Consider the following 16,454-nt stretch of genomic DNA (forward strand, 5'->3'; position numbering starts at 1 on the left):
TATGACCGGCAACTGTTAACAGATACAAATTCCTTAATACACTCTGGTTAATCCGTTATTATCTCAAACCCCTCGAACCCCATGTTGGGCACCAAAAAGGACTGTCATAGTAGTAATAATAATGATGATGATAAAATAATAATAATACAATAATTAAATACAAAGCAAGTGATACATGATACAATTGCTCACCACCCACCGACTGATGCCCAGCCTGTCCCCAAGCAGTGATCGCTGCCCACCGGCCAACTCCCCTAGTTTATACACTGAGCATGACATCATCTGGCATGGCATAGCCCTTTGGCCAGTCTGGGTCAGCTGTCCTGGCTGTGCTCCCTCCCAGCTTCTTGTGCACTGGGCAGAGCATGGGAAGCTGAAAATTCCCTGACTAGTGTAAGCACTACTTAGCAACAACTAAAACATCACTGTGTTATCAAGATTATTCTCATCCTAAATCCAAAACACAGCACTATACCAGCTACTAGGAAGAAAATTAACTCTATCCCAGCTGAAACCCGGACACATCTCCTAGGTCCTTTGTTCTCTTTTACCCGCTTCCATGTCGCCTTCTTTCACAACATACCTTCCATTTCCTCTTTGTACCTGTATTCTTCCCAAAATGACCTTACCTTCTAGAAGGAAAAATTTGTAGACCTTCCAAGCCATATTTCATATGCTCTCTCCTACCATTATGTCTGTGTTTTCTATCTGTATCAAAAACTGTCTGCAGGAGAGACCATCTTTTCTCTTTAGATGTGTCCAATGGAACATGACCACACATTTTGTTCGTGTTTGGGCAGTACTGCAGTGAATGAGTTATTCAAAACAGAGGAGCGTAACAGTTTTGGTGAAAGAATAAAGTCCTCTATGTTTACCCAGTTTTCTGTGCTTGATGGAAATTTAACTGTAAATGAAACCTTAATTTTTAGCCTTAATGAAAATGTAGCAATAGGTTTGCTAAGGCAAAATACAGTTTTATATGTGGCATACCTAAAAATGCATGAAAACGTGAGCTCAGTTTCCAATCAGTTTGCTTTTTCATAAGTTAAAAAAAATCTGGGTTTCTTTCCAAAAAGTTAGAATAGAAAGATAAATCCTCTCTTCCGACCCCAGTAATCTTGAGGTATTCCTGAAATTGGATATTTTTTCTTGAATGAGATATTAAACTTACCAATGGAAGAATTTACCAACATTAACCTAATGAAGAAAATTAAAGATTTTGCAGGGGGGTGTAATGGAAACTTAAAAAAGAAAAAAGATTTGAGTTTTTCATATTTGATTTCAGGTCTACAGAGACAAGAAAGCACTGATCTGCAATGCCATTTACCTCCACTTCCTGTGAAAGCACATCCTGTGAAAGAGAGATCATTTGAAGTTAATTGTATTAGTAGGTCTAGAAATAAAGTGAAATTTCAGAAAAACAGTGCAAAGTGCAAAGCAGGATGTCATATATTCACTATGGAAATCAAACCATACTTCAGGACAGACAACTTCTTTTTCATCTTCCATGGCTTGTTTCGCAGTGTGGCAATTAGTTTCTTTTTTTCTTCTACCTCTTCTTTCAGCTTGGCCAGTTCCTCCTCTGTAATTGGCTCCTCCTCAGAGTCAGAATCAGAGCTTCAAACAAAAGCGGGAACAAAAACCATCACCAAAACTCAGAAAAAAAGAGAAGTTTTCACTGAAGGACATACTTGGTGTTAATTCTTGTTAACCTTGAGACCTAGATAAATGCCTTCAATGTTGCACAGAAGGGAGGACACAGCTCACTTAGACTTGCTATTAATTTTAGTATGAAAGGCAAAGCCTGCACACAAAGTGCAGAGCCGCAGCTGAACCAGCACTACCCCCAGAGAATCCTATGGAGAGTGGGCAGCACTCTTGGGGAAGCATCTGACAGCCACTGATTGTTCCTGCAGGAGTAACCAGCCTCCTAAGAGTCCAACCCAAACTCACAATGGGCAAGTAAGGACACTATAACTGCAGCCATAAAAATGAACTTGTTCGCCCCACTTCAGTGTGCCACAGGACAGAGAAGAGACACCACAGCTACAGCAAAGACAAGTTTAAACACCAGATGACAGCCCTTCCACTGATCAAGGCAGTAACATTTCAGAGATAGGAAAGATTCAGAGCCACATTGCAGCAGAGCTGTGATGTGTCCTACTACTCAGAGTAAGCAGATGCAATAGTAATGGCATCTCAATGTGTTGTGTTTATAAGCTGAACTTCTTATTCACACACTAGTTTGTAGTATCTTTGGAAAGCGTTGCTGATTAAGGCAATGTCCACTTTCCTAAAACCTGCATATATATCCTTCTCTGTGAGCAATCTTACAGCTCATATAATGGCATATAGCAAATCCTTAGCAAGAGGTGTCTCCTCTTCTTATGCCACCAAACAGGAAAATAATAAAAAGAAAATCATTAGGCTCCAACTTCCTACCCTAAAAACCTGACAGTGGTGACTACCACTAAGTGAGACCTTAGTAAAAGAAGTTTGATGCGTTTCTATATTTCTTGTTGTATTTTCTTTTGTCTTTTCTTGTTTCTGTTTTGAATGTTTGAAAATGTACTGCAGGGTTTTTTTTAAAATAATGTTCTAGTTTGTTTGGGGAACAGTTCATTCAGACTTTGTCAAGCAAGCAGTTTTCAGACTGTTTTGCTTATAATTTACCCTTCTGCGAGTTTGATATTCAAAATGTGATTTCAGAACTTAATGGTTTATTACCTAAGTCACCTAACTGTATAGTTTCTATCCTCTGGATAACTAAAGAATTATAAACTTTTTCTTCTACCAAAACAGATAAGACAGCTGTAGTTAAAGATTTGTGTGACATAAAGATCAAAGGGTTTGTTTGTGTGACATAAAGGACAAAAGGGTTTACCAGCAAGAATATTTATGAAAAGTTTCAAAACAATCAAATACAATTAAAGCAAAATTCTTTTTGCAATACAGCAAAATACAAATTTCTCATTGGCCATCTACCTTTAGTTTTCAGGAAATACACATCAGTATAGCAAAAGCTACAGGGGATCAGTTTAAAAATTTCAGACACACAGGAGTAAGTTAGCAAAGGAAAGAAAGAGGCTTTCATAGTTATCACATACCCTACTATTAAAGACTTAAATGCTATTTATTGAAAAGATTGTCACATTAGAAAGTTGAACCCATCAGCCATAAACTTTCAGACTTCATGTGATAAAAAACAGTGTCACAGAAAATATAAATCTACAGAAAGAAAAACTGCTACTAAACACAAGAGGTGTTCTGGTATTGTGATGAGCAAGTGAAGAACTATATGAAAACTTAAGCCAAATGGATGAAGGTCAATAAAAAGATTTGTGCATACAATTTTGAGGCATTATAATGCAAAAAGAGTCATGTCTTTAAGAAGAACAGAAGGATTAAAGGAGTCTGGTTTTGAGATAGCTTTAAATTGTTATTTTTTACAATCAGCTGTTTTGCATTTTATGAAGCAGACAGCAACATGCCTAATATTGAGGATTTCCTTTGACAGAAGATTGCTGGATTATGCAAAATCGAAATTTGCAGTTTTACGAGACTGCAGTGTGAGTGGTGGGAAATATGAGTGGTAGGTGCTAATGCAGTGAGCTTACTGAGGAAAGGAAGCTGAGCAGAACACAAGAGGTAAAGTAGGGATAATATTAGCTTTTGTGCCCATTGCCCACTACTGCTTTGTCTTTGCAAACACATCTCATCTTTCATTTTTCACTTCCCTTTGGAACCAGAAAATAATAAAAATTCCAAATTTCTTAAGCATCTTTAAGAAATCAGTACTTTCAAGAGTGTTTACACTACACAGTCAACTTTTGCAGTTCCAGCAAATTTGTCCTTTAGCTCAAGGATTTGAACACTATGAGATTCAAACCAGGAAATCAGAATTCTGTCTTCTGCAACCAAAAATGGTAGCCTTTCATGAAAGGTTTTGATTCATACATTTGAAGGCCAGAAGGTTTCACTGTGACCTTCAGGGTAACACACAGCATAAAGCATCAGTAAGTAATTTCACATCAAGCCGCCATCTTCTTTGGCTCGGATTCAATGCACACAATGCATCTTTTCCTAAGTCAGTAGAGCTCTTGAAATCAATGGCACTTCCTTAAATCACACATGTAATGAACTTGCTTATACTATTAATCTGTGTTTTGGTTTTATGCCCATATTATGCATCTGTGTTTTGGTTTTTGTTTCATCTCCTCTTTATGGATGTAATCTACTTTTCTCATTATTTTTGTAAAAGCCATTTTATAGAGGTAAAAATTAAGATGAAAATGTTTTCTTGGAGCTTGGTTGTTTTCCTTGTTTCCCTTGTTGTAGGGAAAAGATTGACAGCTCTTTAAGAGTCAAGAATGATGAGTGAATAAATTTGACTACATTTCTTCCTATTTTTTGTGAAAATTCTATTGTTTATTGATAATCCCTGTAACATGCCCCAGCACTTAATGCTCTTCAGCAATCTTCCTGCTAGCAAAAAAGATGCAGTGCCGATACTGCCTTAATCTTCCATGTACCTCTGGACTTTTGCATAAGCTTTATACTCTTCAGTAATCCTACTAAAAATCAGTTGCTTTGCTCACATATAGACCTATACAGTAAAAACAGAAATTGCACAGGCTAGGCAGAATATAAGATTCCTTTTCTGAGGATTTGTAGCTCAAGCGACTGCATATGGTTTCTATCTAAGACCAATCAGTAGCAATCAGACAAGCCAGTAAAGAATAAAATAGCTTTTCAACCTAGGAATATCACAGATCTTCACAGTGAGACTATAAGGAGCAATTAATCATGAATATTTTTGGGATGATGATTATGAACAGTGTAGAGCAGGGCCTCCTCACACCCTCATTAACAGGTAAGAATCAACGACATCAACAACAAATAGCATCTAAGAGCAGATTTAAAACTTACGCAAAAACAACTCCTTTCACCATGGAATTACCCAGTGAAACTCACTACCACAAATTCACAGAGATCAAAATAATCAGGTTAAAAAAAAAAAAAGAATCAACAGAGAGTTTACCTAGCATTCCTTTATGTCCTTTATTGTAGAATAATTTGGGCGTAAAGAGGGTTTCCTGATTTAGGTGAAAAATAGCGGGGAGAAAGAGGGTTACAGCATCAGATTCTACTGATTTGTACTGTGACCTAGCCAAATGGGGCAGTGTTTGTAGAGGTTAGCAAAATCCACAATAACAGCAGCAAATACAATATTGTCTCCCTGTGGAATAATACCACATTCAATTGTTCTTTTCTTTTTGTTTCAGTGTTTTTTCATTTTTTTTTTCTTTCTCAATGTCTTATTTTACTCTTATCATGCTTTTTCATGCTGAAGTGTCTTGGCAATTAAAAAACTACATCAGCAAGGTGTACTTTTAAATAGTATGTAGTATTTGTTGTGATAGGTCCTCATGGACTTGCTAGACAGGCTATATTTCTATGCAGCACCCTTCTCTTCTGTCCTGAAGGTTTGCAAATCCTTTATCCGAATCACAGCTGAACTGATTACCAGCCTATTTTCCTTTGTTCTTACATTTTTTTTTCTTTTAAAATTCTTTTAAAATATTTGTATATATATTACTCTGCAATCTTGTCAGCTGGTCTCCTAAAAGTCTAAAAATATAATATTCTTGAGGTATCTTCCAGTGCATCCTCAGTTTTTCCTCAGATGTTATGCTTATTGCTTCAAGAACAAAGTCTTTATCCAGGTAGCAATTTCTAATTATTAAGCCCAAACATACGTATTTTAATGTTAAGAACTTTGGAAGACAATGAAAAACATTGTGCTCTCATTCAATTTTATATTTTCAGTGGTATTTTTTTAATTAATATTCAATAAATGTTTACAATGGATGACAATAATAGGCAAAGGAACATGGACTGACACATTCAGGATTGTTGTTATACGAGTACAGGAAATTGCACAGAGGGGTATAATTGTCACCACAGTGAAGAGCCAGCACAAAGAAAGATTTTAGACATTCTTGTAGTGAAGGGAAATGAAGTATATTGAAATGGGATCATGGACAAATTAATGCAACAGCGCGTATCACTGTATTTTTTTCTTTCCTTTGACTCCTGCTGTGCTCTCCAGTGATGCCTTTGGGAACACAAGCAGCTGTAGCAAGTGCTGAATGGGGGAAGGGGAACGTCTCTCCCTCCCCACTGAGATAAGCATGCCTAGCTCCATTTGCCCCATTATACACCATTCCCAGGGGTTGCTTGCTTTCAATAGCACAAGAAGAGACAGGGAGCAAGAGAATGCAGGATGGCAGGAAAATACAAAATAATTTTCTAAAGGGCTCCGTGTCAGTGAGGTCTTCCAAAGACCCCAGATTGCATTAAATGCTTTGGAAAAGTGAATGGTAATATTTCAGAGGGAGTGAGTGGGAGACAGACTGGAAAATCCCTTCTCAGTCCTTGGTTCTGGGTTCTTGAAATTTTGGCACTGATCTTTTATAAAAAGCTGGCTTAAACCTGGCTGGAAAACAAGATCTCAATCTTGTGAAAAGTGTCAAGATTTTAGTTCTGCACTGGAAATAAAACTAAACCTTGGGTCTCTGGAGGGTTATCAGCTTGGGGTTTGGGGGATTCTAGTTTTGGGGAAAGGAAAAAGCAAGAAAGATTTCACCTGTTATCACCTCTCTCTGTCAGCCCTCCTCTGTCACTTTCACTCCCTTTCTCCAGAGAATGGCTCATAGACTTATGATATTTAACTACAATAAGGGTGACCCTGGTTTGAATTTCTGTTCTGCCTGACCAGATTTGATCTAATCCTCAGGGTATCGGCAGTCACAGAAGGGCCTGGCTGATAATTTCCTGAGGTCCCATCCTGAACCTGTGACAAACCCCTGACTTTATTCCACCAAAGTGGATATGGCTTTGTGGAAAGTTGCCATTTCACTCAGCCAGCATTTCCTCAGTGCAGGAAAAAAAAGTATCTGTCCAGCTCTAATCTGCTGTAATGAGTAAGGGAGTCATACTGACTTTTGGTATTTCACAGCTACAAATGAAAGCAGATTTTATGTAAGATAACCATCGGTTTATATTAAAAATATGTATATAAAAAATAATTTAATGAATTACCCAGATCCTGATTTCTTTTTGTCTTTTTTCTTCTTGTTGGCCTTCTCTTTTTTCCCTTTCTTATCAGGCTTTTTGTCCTGTTTCTTCTCATTTTTGCCTTTCCCACTTTTACCCCCTTTCTCATCTTCCTCGTCTTCATCATCTTCCTTGGATTTCTGATTTGCATGGTTCTTCCTGGCTTTTGCAGGGTCCCCATCAGAATCACTGCCCTCATTTCCAGCTGCTCGTCCCCGTCCTCTACGGTTTCTGTGCCTGCGATGCCCAGCTCTCCTTGTCCCATCTTCGTCACCCTCATCCTCCTCACCACTACACCTGGCTCTCCCTCTGGCATGTCCCCTTCTGGTTCTCGGTGTTGCTCTCTTGCCCCCTTTGTCTATGATGGAGGGAAAAAAAAAACACATGAGAGAAGGCAGTATGTTAGAGGGAGACTTTCCTCCTCCTTCATTCATACAGATAATCAGAAAACATCTGAGTGTGGCCTCAAAGTTATCCACGCCACTGACCTGTTCCTTTGACATTTTCTTCATTCTCAGCTTCACTGCCGTCTTCATTGTCACCATCACTGCCATCTGTGGAGTGAGAACAAAGGCCAGTGCGTATGAAGTGTGGATCATTCATTAGGAATGCACGGGTTTTAAGAAATTCTTGGCAATTACTGCATTGCACTCTCTTACACCATTTCACAAACCCAGATTTTGGGAACATGACAAATAGTTTTCAAGAAGTAAGATGAAGACAGAAAAAGTAGTTACGCTAATAAGTAAGCCCCAAAGTGATGCCATGAAGAACTCCCTCTCATGGAAGAAATATGTAGGACAGGAGGACCCTCAAAAAGAAACACAATAGCAATATCCTACAATTTGAGGAAAAGAACAAGGAAGATGAAAATGCTTCTCAGGCAATTCTCAGAGATTTTCTAAAACATATGAAAGATAATCACTGTCTGAGATTAAAGAAAATTAAAAGAATCATTTTCTGATTTGGCTGACTGGAGGGCATGAGGCTTCATAACTGTAGCATGGCTGAAGAGTGCAGTCCCAGAAAAAAGAGGAGACGTACTCTCAGTTCCAGCAACCAAATCTCTAAGCGTAGTGACAAAAGTTGACCCAGCTCACTCATATGCTATACCACAGTCCTCTTCTACCACTCAGGAGATGATAAAAGCATTGGAGACTCTACAGAGAGAGACTATTTACAGAAGCAAGTAGTATCTCTGCTCAGAAACATCTTTGGTTTGGGGTGGATCTCTTGCTTAAGTTTTTTAGTCTCAGTAAGTTCAATAAGAGATGTTGTCTTTGCTACCCATCAATAACCAGGAAAGTGTCCAATTCATTTGTCTGGTACACTCTGAAACTGGGATCATGTATATATAAAGAAGAAAGAAAAATACTCCTCTCTTTCATACACATTATATCGATCATAATATTTAATTAATACACTCTCTGCAAATATTGGTATGAACATATTATTTAATGGGTCACTCCTGAAACTGCTAGCGGTATTCACCAGCAATGTTTCTTCAGAAGCAATCCAACTAATACCTGAGAAGCCAGAAGTAAATAGGCTCTTTTGAGGTATCTTTGAGACACATCAGTGAAATTAGAGAAATATGTGGTAGTAGGAGATTAATGAGAAAACTAAGAAATATTATTATGAATAGAAATAGGCAGCTGTCATTCCACTCCTATATACCATGTATGTTCCAGATGTATGTTGTCTAATTTCCCTTCTGTACAGACAGGACAGGTGACATGTCATGATCATGTCATATTTGCATTTTTCAAGCAAGAAGAAACTACCATTACCTTTCTTCTTTGCTCATCTGTAATACTTCTGATTTTTTCTTTATATTCTTTATATTCTTCTTTATATTCTGTCTTTTTTCACCCATGCCCTAGTTCCCTAGTTCCTTTTATAAATTTTACTAAGCCACTAGTGATTCATCAAAAATTTAGACACAAATTGATTTATCTAGGGACTGCTGTAGCTAACTATCAGGCACAACTTCTTAGCTTTACCCACTACCAGGGTCTTGTTTCACTGTGTGCAATGATGGGCAAAGGGTTATTATCCAGAATTTGACAGAAATTTTAAAACTGGGACATATGCAGGGAGTCTAAGTTCCCTCCACAAAACATTTCATTGTAATTACATTTTCTATCATTTCCACAGCATCTGCAGAATATTTTTTTTAAGACTATGCAAAATGTAATCAGTGGAATGTGAAAATAAGCGCTCCTTTGTTCTGTTTGGACATATGCCTTCTGCTGCTGACAGTAACAGGATCTCCATTTGACAAAGATCATTACATTGTTATTGAAAGCTTGCAAAGATGAAGACAGACACTTCTAAAGAGATACTTTGCATGCAACAATAGGGCACAGTCTTTTATTGCAACTAATGCTTTTGCTGATCTCCTCCAGCCAAAGAGAAATTCCCAGGGAAGCACTTTAATGGTACAAGATTGGCCTCACTGCAGATTCTGATGAGTGCATACAACAAGCAAACAGGTTTATCACGTATACTGAAACATGCATTAGCAGTGAAAGTGTATCGTGCTCGAGCTGACATCATATCAACATAGTAGTGAAAGTGACAATGGACTATGCAACACAGAGGCTTAAGCAGGGCAGAAGGTAGCAGTTGGGGTTTAATTAACTCTAATAGCATAAGGGTAAAAAATGCACTAGTCTGAATCCAACATTTCAGGTAAAATAAAGTGTTAAACTAATTAATAGATTTCAGGTTGCTTGAAGAAATTACTGGGAACGCTGCTAGAGAGTATCTGAATAGTGACTCCTGCATGTTTGTCTTTTTTCATCTAAATGGTCAAGCACATGAGAGATATAGAAAAGGTTTTTAAAGAAATTAAGAAAAAGCATAAAATCAAACAGAAGTATATAAAGCCTAGAAAAAATGAGCAGTGATTACATGGAGTTATGGAGCTAGAAGTATAGTGGGTACTACAGACATACCCAAAAAGCATAAGTGCAGCTTCAAAAGTTATTTCTGCAAAAATTTAAAATTATAGCTCCAAACTGAACTTCAGAACATTCCTGCCTCCACAGCCCCATGCTCATATAGAGATGAAACATGTTAATATGACGAATGTTAGGGGGTTTTCCTTCTCATTCTGGTGAGAATAACAGATGTCTCCAAGGTCTTGGGGTATGAAAGCATTGTACAAGAATTTATTTTTAAAAGAAGCTGGAAGCCAAAGAGGACCCTCTGATCCTCCAGTTTCCTCGCACTCTTCTTTATGTCATAAGCTATGTCACTAGCATAAAAGCTGAAGTTCAGGGTAGAACCAAAAGTTATTCACTTCTATCAGCCGTGATAGCAGTTGGTGCTGTTTAGGAGGAACAAAGTCACTGAGAAGGAGGGATGAAGGACCTTTACCACCCCTGAGGTCTGTCCTGAACAGCATATATGCATGTATTCATGTAAGCTACATAGCCAGCCCACATCACACCCACATTACAGCTATCCCTGGAGACTTGTAATTCAGACAAGCTGTATTAATAATTGTCTTTTTGTGTTTGGGGGTTTTGCATATGTCATTAAAAGACCAATGTTGTTAGCTGGTTGGGTATTTGAGCAATAAGAGAGATAAATAACCATTACAGTGTTTAACATTATTTTTATTATTAGAAAGCTGTTTCAGGTCATTAACTCTGTAATGCTTTTTAAAGAAGAAAGCAAGAGGCTAGGCAGCTCATAACTCAGCACTTTAGCTGCTTGTGGCAAAACCCGTCTTACTGAATTATTGGAGAAGCACTTCAATGATACACAAATTACATTTTATCGTGACACTAAATCTAAATGCAGTTTAGCACTAAATTTAAATGTTCTTCTATAAACCACAATATAGAGAAACAGTAGAGAGCATTCCTCAGGCACTGTATTATCATCCTATAGGAAAACTGAAGAGCATTTTTGATACTCTGGTTTGTTAAAATAGAAATGCATAATCTTTGATGCAGGAACAAAATCATCCTTTTAGGTCTATATATTTGTCTTCTGCTTTTTTAAACAGATCTTCATCTGATCCCACTTATCAAAAGTTCAGTGAATCCTCCACTAAAAACTAAGTCTCACTAAAGCACCGTCTAGAATTACTCATTGTTCCAGAAAAGCATTGATAGGATCTCATTTCTTCACGGTATTAGTATTCATAGGGCTAATATCAGTTTATTAGGCTTTGAGTCAGCTAACTTGAGTTTATGTTACCAAAAGCAAATTATTGCTCAGCTGTGACATCTTCCAGGATACATCATCCTGCCCTAAGGATACATATATCATTAGGTATATTTGGAGCTATATTACATAACTCCTTATGCTCTAGGAAACGCAATCACTTTCTGAATTTTTTTTTCCACAGTAGTTTAAGGGAAACTTTCTCATCTTTCTAGACTAAGTGCAGGGAAAGTGTAATCTGAGTAAGCTATCATTTTACTTGAAGTCTTATTTATGTTTTAGACTATAGCCATAAATGAGCCCACAAGACTAAAGGAGGGTGTCCTGAATATGAGCTCAGACTAACCTGCAAGTCAGAGACTGCAGTGAAGACAGAACATCACACAGCTCAGGAGAGAGCTCAAATGTTGACATGTTGGCTGGTGAGGAAATTAAGGACAGAAAAATAGGTATAAAACCATAGGAATTTTTGCTATATGAAGTGGCCATTTAACAGATTGTGCGGGCTGTTGTATCCTTACCTTATTTTCCCAAGTTGTTTGTACACCACTTATCAGAGGGTACTACTCAGATTTCATGTCTGGGGTTTTTTTTAAAACTTATTTTATACTGACAAAGTTTCATTGATTTTTCACTGTGCGAGGGATAATGATTCTCAGAACTACTCCCTAAAGTATGGCCCACTGTTGCAATATTACTGCTCAGATTGCTACTATGTAGAACTGACTGCTATTAAGCAGTTCTGCATGCTGGTGCCATAAAAAAAAATCAGTGGTGTGAAAAGTAGTCTGAAATTCAAAAACTACTATCAGAGTTTTTTTATATGTTATAAAATATATTTCTGCTTTATTAATTAATCGTCAAACCAATGAAATGGATCATATGCAGATAGAGCCTTGCAAGCAACTATTGTGTCTTCCTCTGGACTGGACCATGTTGGACTTTTTTCAGTGCCAGAAAGACATCAGCCTAGATAGCTAATAAACTGGGTGCCCAACATGTAGAAATATCAGCAATGTGAGATCACGTAAGACTACAAATGCATGTGAAGTATTAGTCAAAAAGAACAGGAAGAGTTGTATAATATTCAATTCTAGGTATTTACATATGTTTCCACACTATTCTTTCTGATCATGTAAATATGAGAGTGTCTCACAACACTTCTGTGAGGATAAATGTCACTAGAAGTAACAGCTGTGAAACACACCAGAAATAGTATACCAAGATCTCACAGAAAGTGTATGGCAAGAGTGAATTGGTGCAGACTTCAACATCTAAGATTTGAGACCTTAATACTGTAGACACCATCCTCTTACTGTATTTCCAAACAATGAGAAAAACGGCTTGGCCCACCTTGGGCACAGGAGAAGAGGACTTGAAACACAGAAATTACAAATAAAAATTGCATTTATAGAACAACCTGAACACTTAGGATTTGAGACCATGCTTGATTTTTCTTCTATGTTCTTCCTAGTTAGTGTTGCAATTGTTTCTTCCAGTGGACTAAAATAAAAATCACAACCCCCAAAAATATCCTGTCGAGCAATAGCTATAAATTTATGAAATAAAGTAATAATTCCTGTTCAGTTACACTCACACTAGCAAATGTAATGCTTTTTTTTTCTGCACCTGAATTGGCAAGGTTGTAAATACTAAAGTAGGCAGAATATTTATACTACAATGTCATAAAGCCACTAGTGTCTCGGGAGGCTTATTAGTCTAACGTATATGCTGTAGCGTGCAGAATTCTACACCCAAAGAGTTTCTAGAAGTTGCCTGAGGGGCAATAAGCTTTCTCTCTCAAGATTGCCGCTAAAGGGAATTTGCCCAACTAATTTTAGCCCAGTCAACATTTGAAAATTACAGATGAGGACCACAGGGAACAAATGGAATCCATTCAATTCACATCCATAAATTGCTCATTTGTTTTGCACTGGTATGGAAAAATTACAAGTGTTCTACTAAAACAACAGACTGAGCTCGCATAGATCAAGTTGGCACTGTGACTGGCATTGGGCACATCATCTGATTACACTCTTCTTTCCAGTTTCCTTCTGGGCTGTACTTACACTTTGAGTGTCGTGTCTCAGTTTGTGGGTCAGGACTTCTCGTAGGCAAAGTTCCCCTTCAGGGATAAATAAGTTTATTGCACAATTTCAGGGCAAGAATTTTAGGCCAAAACTGATTTTGTTTTTATAAAACCTACAGAAGGCACAGTAGGAAGATAATTCAGTGAGAACCCCCCCAGTATTTCATCCTCTTCAAGCAAGCATGAATAAAAGTTTTCAAGACACTGTGTCTTACACTATCTCTGTGGATACACCCACATTTCCCTACCTATGCCAGACAAAGACCTAACCATGTAGTGCTTTGTCCTACCCAGGGCTAGAGATCTGACAAGCTTGTAGGACCTGTTGGTTACTGTAATAAAACAACAAGGAGAAGTCACATTTGCATTGTGTTTTCATCACACAGTTGGCTTGATGATCAGCAATTTTTCATTTTCTTTGCAGCCTTTACTGCAAGAATTAGGATCAGAATATTAAATGTCCAATGCATTCTGGGAAGTGTGAGACTGCAGTAAACCATACCAATCTGACCTTTCCAGGTTCTGAAATGTGATTTACTTAGCTTATTGTCATTCATTCATAGTACTGTTAACATGGGAAGAACGCATGTTAATATGGAGAAAACAGTTTCTGTTTCAAGTTACAAATGTGACATTCTTAGTGGATCCGAAGTCCATTGTAATTTTTACTACCTCGTAAGACAGCTCTTTTAAGGTTGATACCGACAGCTGACCAGCTCACCACAGGTTCTCTTTATTATTTTTAGATGATAATAGGCACTTTCCATCTGATCTCTTTTAAACATCCAGTCTGAAGATTTGTGCCCTAAGTCTTCTTTTCCTGTATGAGAGGCCTACAACAATAAATTCACATTCATGAACTTAGTGTAATGAATCATACATTTCCTACTATCACAGATTTTGCAGAAGATGTTATGAAACAAGAAGACTGGCCAAACCATGTCTTCACTAGAGCTAAAGATATCAAAAAGCAAAAAGGTATGGCCCTAGATTGCATTTTTGCAACTGTTGGGGTGGTCAGTTCTTTGCAAGAAAATTCCTCAGGACAGTCAGCAATGATGAAGCAAAGCCGCCTGTAAAGAAGCTGCAACTAGATTAGTGCCTGAGCCCTGTGCTGACCACCTCCAGCCCTTGGAACATTTTAAGTCACAAGTGGACTCAGAACCACATTCTGAAAGTGTCTCATAGCTACTTTTAGTGGAGCTCCAGCTTTTTAAGTCTTCTTAAGACTGAGTCTTGAATTTACTCACATGATCTGATACCGAAATATACTTGTAGCTGTCATTAAGGTAGTTAGACTTTATTATAAATTATGTACAGAATAAATGTTCATGCAAAACATGTCAAGGAGTGATCATGATTCTGCAACATAAAGATCTCAACCTTCTCCAGTTACAAGATGTGTGGTTTTTGTTCACTGTGGGAATGCTAACCTCTGTACTTTGAATGAATAATAAAGTCACTGAATCAGAAGATAAGTCAATTCAGTCAGATATCTGCAAGTAGAAGGCAGATATTTACAGTAAACTTAGAATCTTGATATTCTAAGAATTTGTTCATTAGAAATGCTTATAAAAATGTGTATGTTCTATGCTCATTTTGTTTCTTATTCAGATGAAAATTCTGCTGAAGCTGGTAAGTATTTTGCCTATGCTACATTAAATTCTGTGTTTCTCTCATGTTAAAATGAGCTCCATTAGCAGGTACTGCTTGAAAATTAAATTGGTCAGTAAAGGGACTTGTAGAAAAAACTGGAGGAAATAAAAACAATGAAGATGCTCAGACAACAAAAGGAAAGAAAATAGGATGGACTTTTAAAATGAGCTACATGTTATATTCTGCTGAAATACTAAGAAGTCCCTTTTGGTGTTTTCTGTGGAAGCAGAACCCATTTTATTACTATTGCATATTACAAGTGTGGATTAAAAATATAGAAAGCACTGTTTAGTAGTACCAGCCCTGGTACTTAGCAAAACCTAATGAGTTCATTCAGAAACCAGTCTAGAATAAGGACCCTGGCAATTTTCTTCCATGCTGAAGGTCAGAAATGTCATGCCTGTTCCATACAACAAAGATCCATATTTCGGAAAGAGTAGTATTGCCCATGAAAACTGAAAGCACTTCCCATATCAAAGAGCTGCCTTGCACTTTTCCAGAATAAGCCATTAGGCTTTATCATCCTACAAAAACATTTCTTACATCCAGAACAGTGCAGTATCAGGATAGAAATATCGTCACTCTTATGAAGAATGTTTGACAATTGATACCAAATACTGAAAGCAATAAGAAAATGAGTCATTGCCTTTGTGCAGCTTCCAGAAGCCACAAAATACCCTTGTTTTTTTAATCTTCCCTATAAACTACATATAAATGTAAGACAAGTAACAGGGCTGTGGTTGCACTCTTTTGGTTTACTAACCAGTGGAAAGTCACAGTGCCATGCTACAACTAGCCAATTTACATATCAAAGCTGCTTTCAAAAGCCAAGTAAAATACATTTCTGAACAAAAGATAATGAATTGTGGAAAAGGAGATTTTGTATTAGAAAGAAGAAGAAAATAACACTTGCACACTGTTCAGCTACATGCAGAAAATTAATATGCCCTTAAGATGTATAATTATAGTTGTAATTACCATTTCCTTCAATGGTGGCTGGCTTTTCATGTTTAGGCATCGTGACTATATTTCACAGGGCTGCTCCAGCTGTTACCTATATGAGAGATCGTCTGAAGGTTGAGTGGTTCAAGATGAAGTGTACCACATCAACATCGTCCTGTCTGTCACTGAACGGATAGCGCTGGTGAAGTTTCACTGACTGAAATATAAGAAGATACTAATTTCCTAAGTGATTAATCTTTCATGAATGTTTAGTTTACTATTTAGGGTTGGCATGCTAGGGTCAAAAGAATGGAATAAGTTGTTCACCTTCTTTATTATTATTACTGAAAAAAGAAAAACTCTCCTGCAATGTACTTACTTATGACTAACACTAAAGTTTAAATGCTCAAGTGCCTTACTGAGAAAGGATGTTGCACATTGTCCACATGGGCACACTCTGATGCTG

General features: G+C 37.5%; 1 protein-coding gene across 1 annotated transcript in view; it reads right to left on the bottom strand.

The window, feature by feature from the left end:
- Positions 1-16,064, bottom strand: part of TMC1 (transmembrane channel like 1) — a gene marked incomplete at both ends in the record, with an annotated part of 75,041 nt that extends 58,977 nt beyond the window's left edge. The window contains 4 exons of the mRNA XM_082336048.1: positions 1,477-1,617; positions 7,105-7,477; positions 7,608-7,673; positions 16,025-16,064. Of these exons, the coding sequence (XP_082192174.1) occupies positions 1,477-1,617; positions 7,105-7,477; positions 7,608-7,673; positions 16,025-16,064 (620 nt within the window). The remainder of the gene's footprint in view (positions 1-1,476; positions 1,618-7,104; positions 7,478-7,607; positions 7,674-16,024) is intronic.
- Between the last annotated feature and the right edge of the window lie 390 nt (positions 16,065-16,454).

This window comes from Platalea leucorodia (assembly GCF_965183815.1).
Source record: "Platalea leucorodia genome assembly, chromosome: Z".
Taxonomy (NCBI): domain Eukaryota; kingdom Metazoa; phylum Chordata; class Aves; order Pelecaniformes; family Threskiornithidae; genus Platalea; species Platalea leucorodia.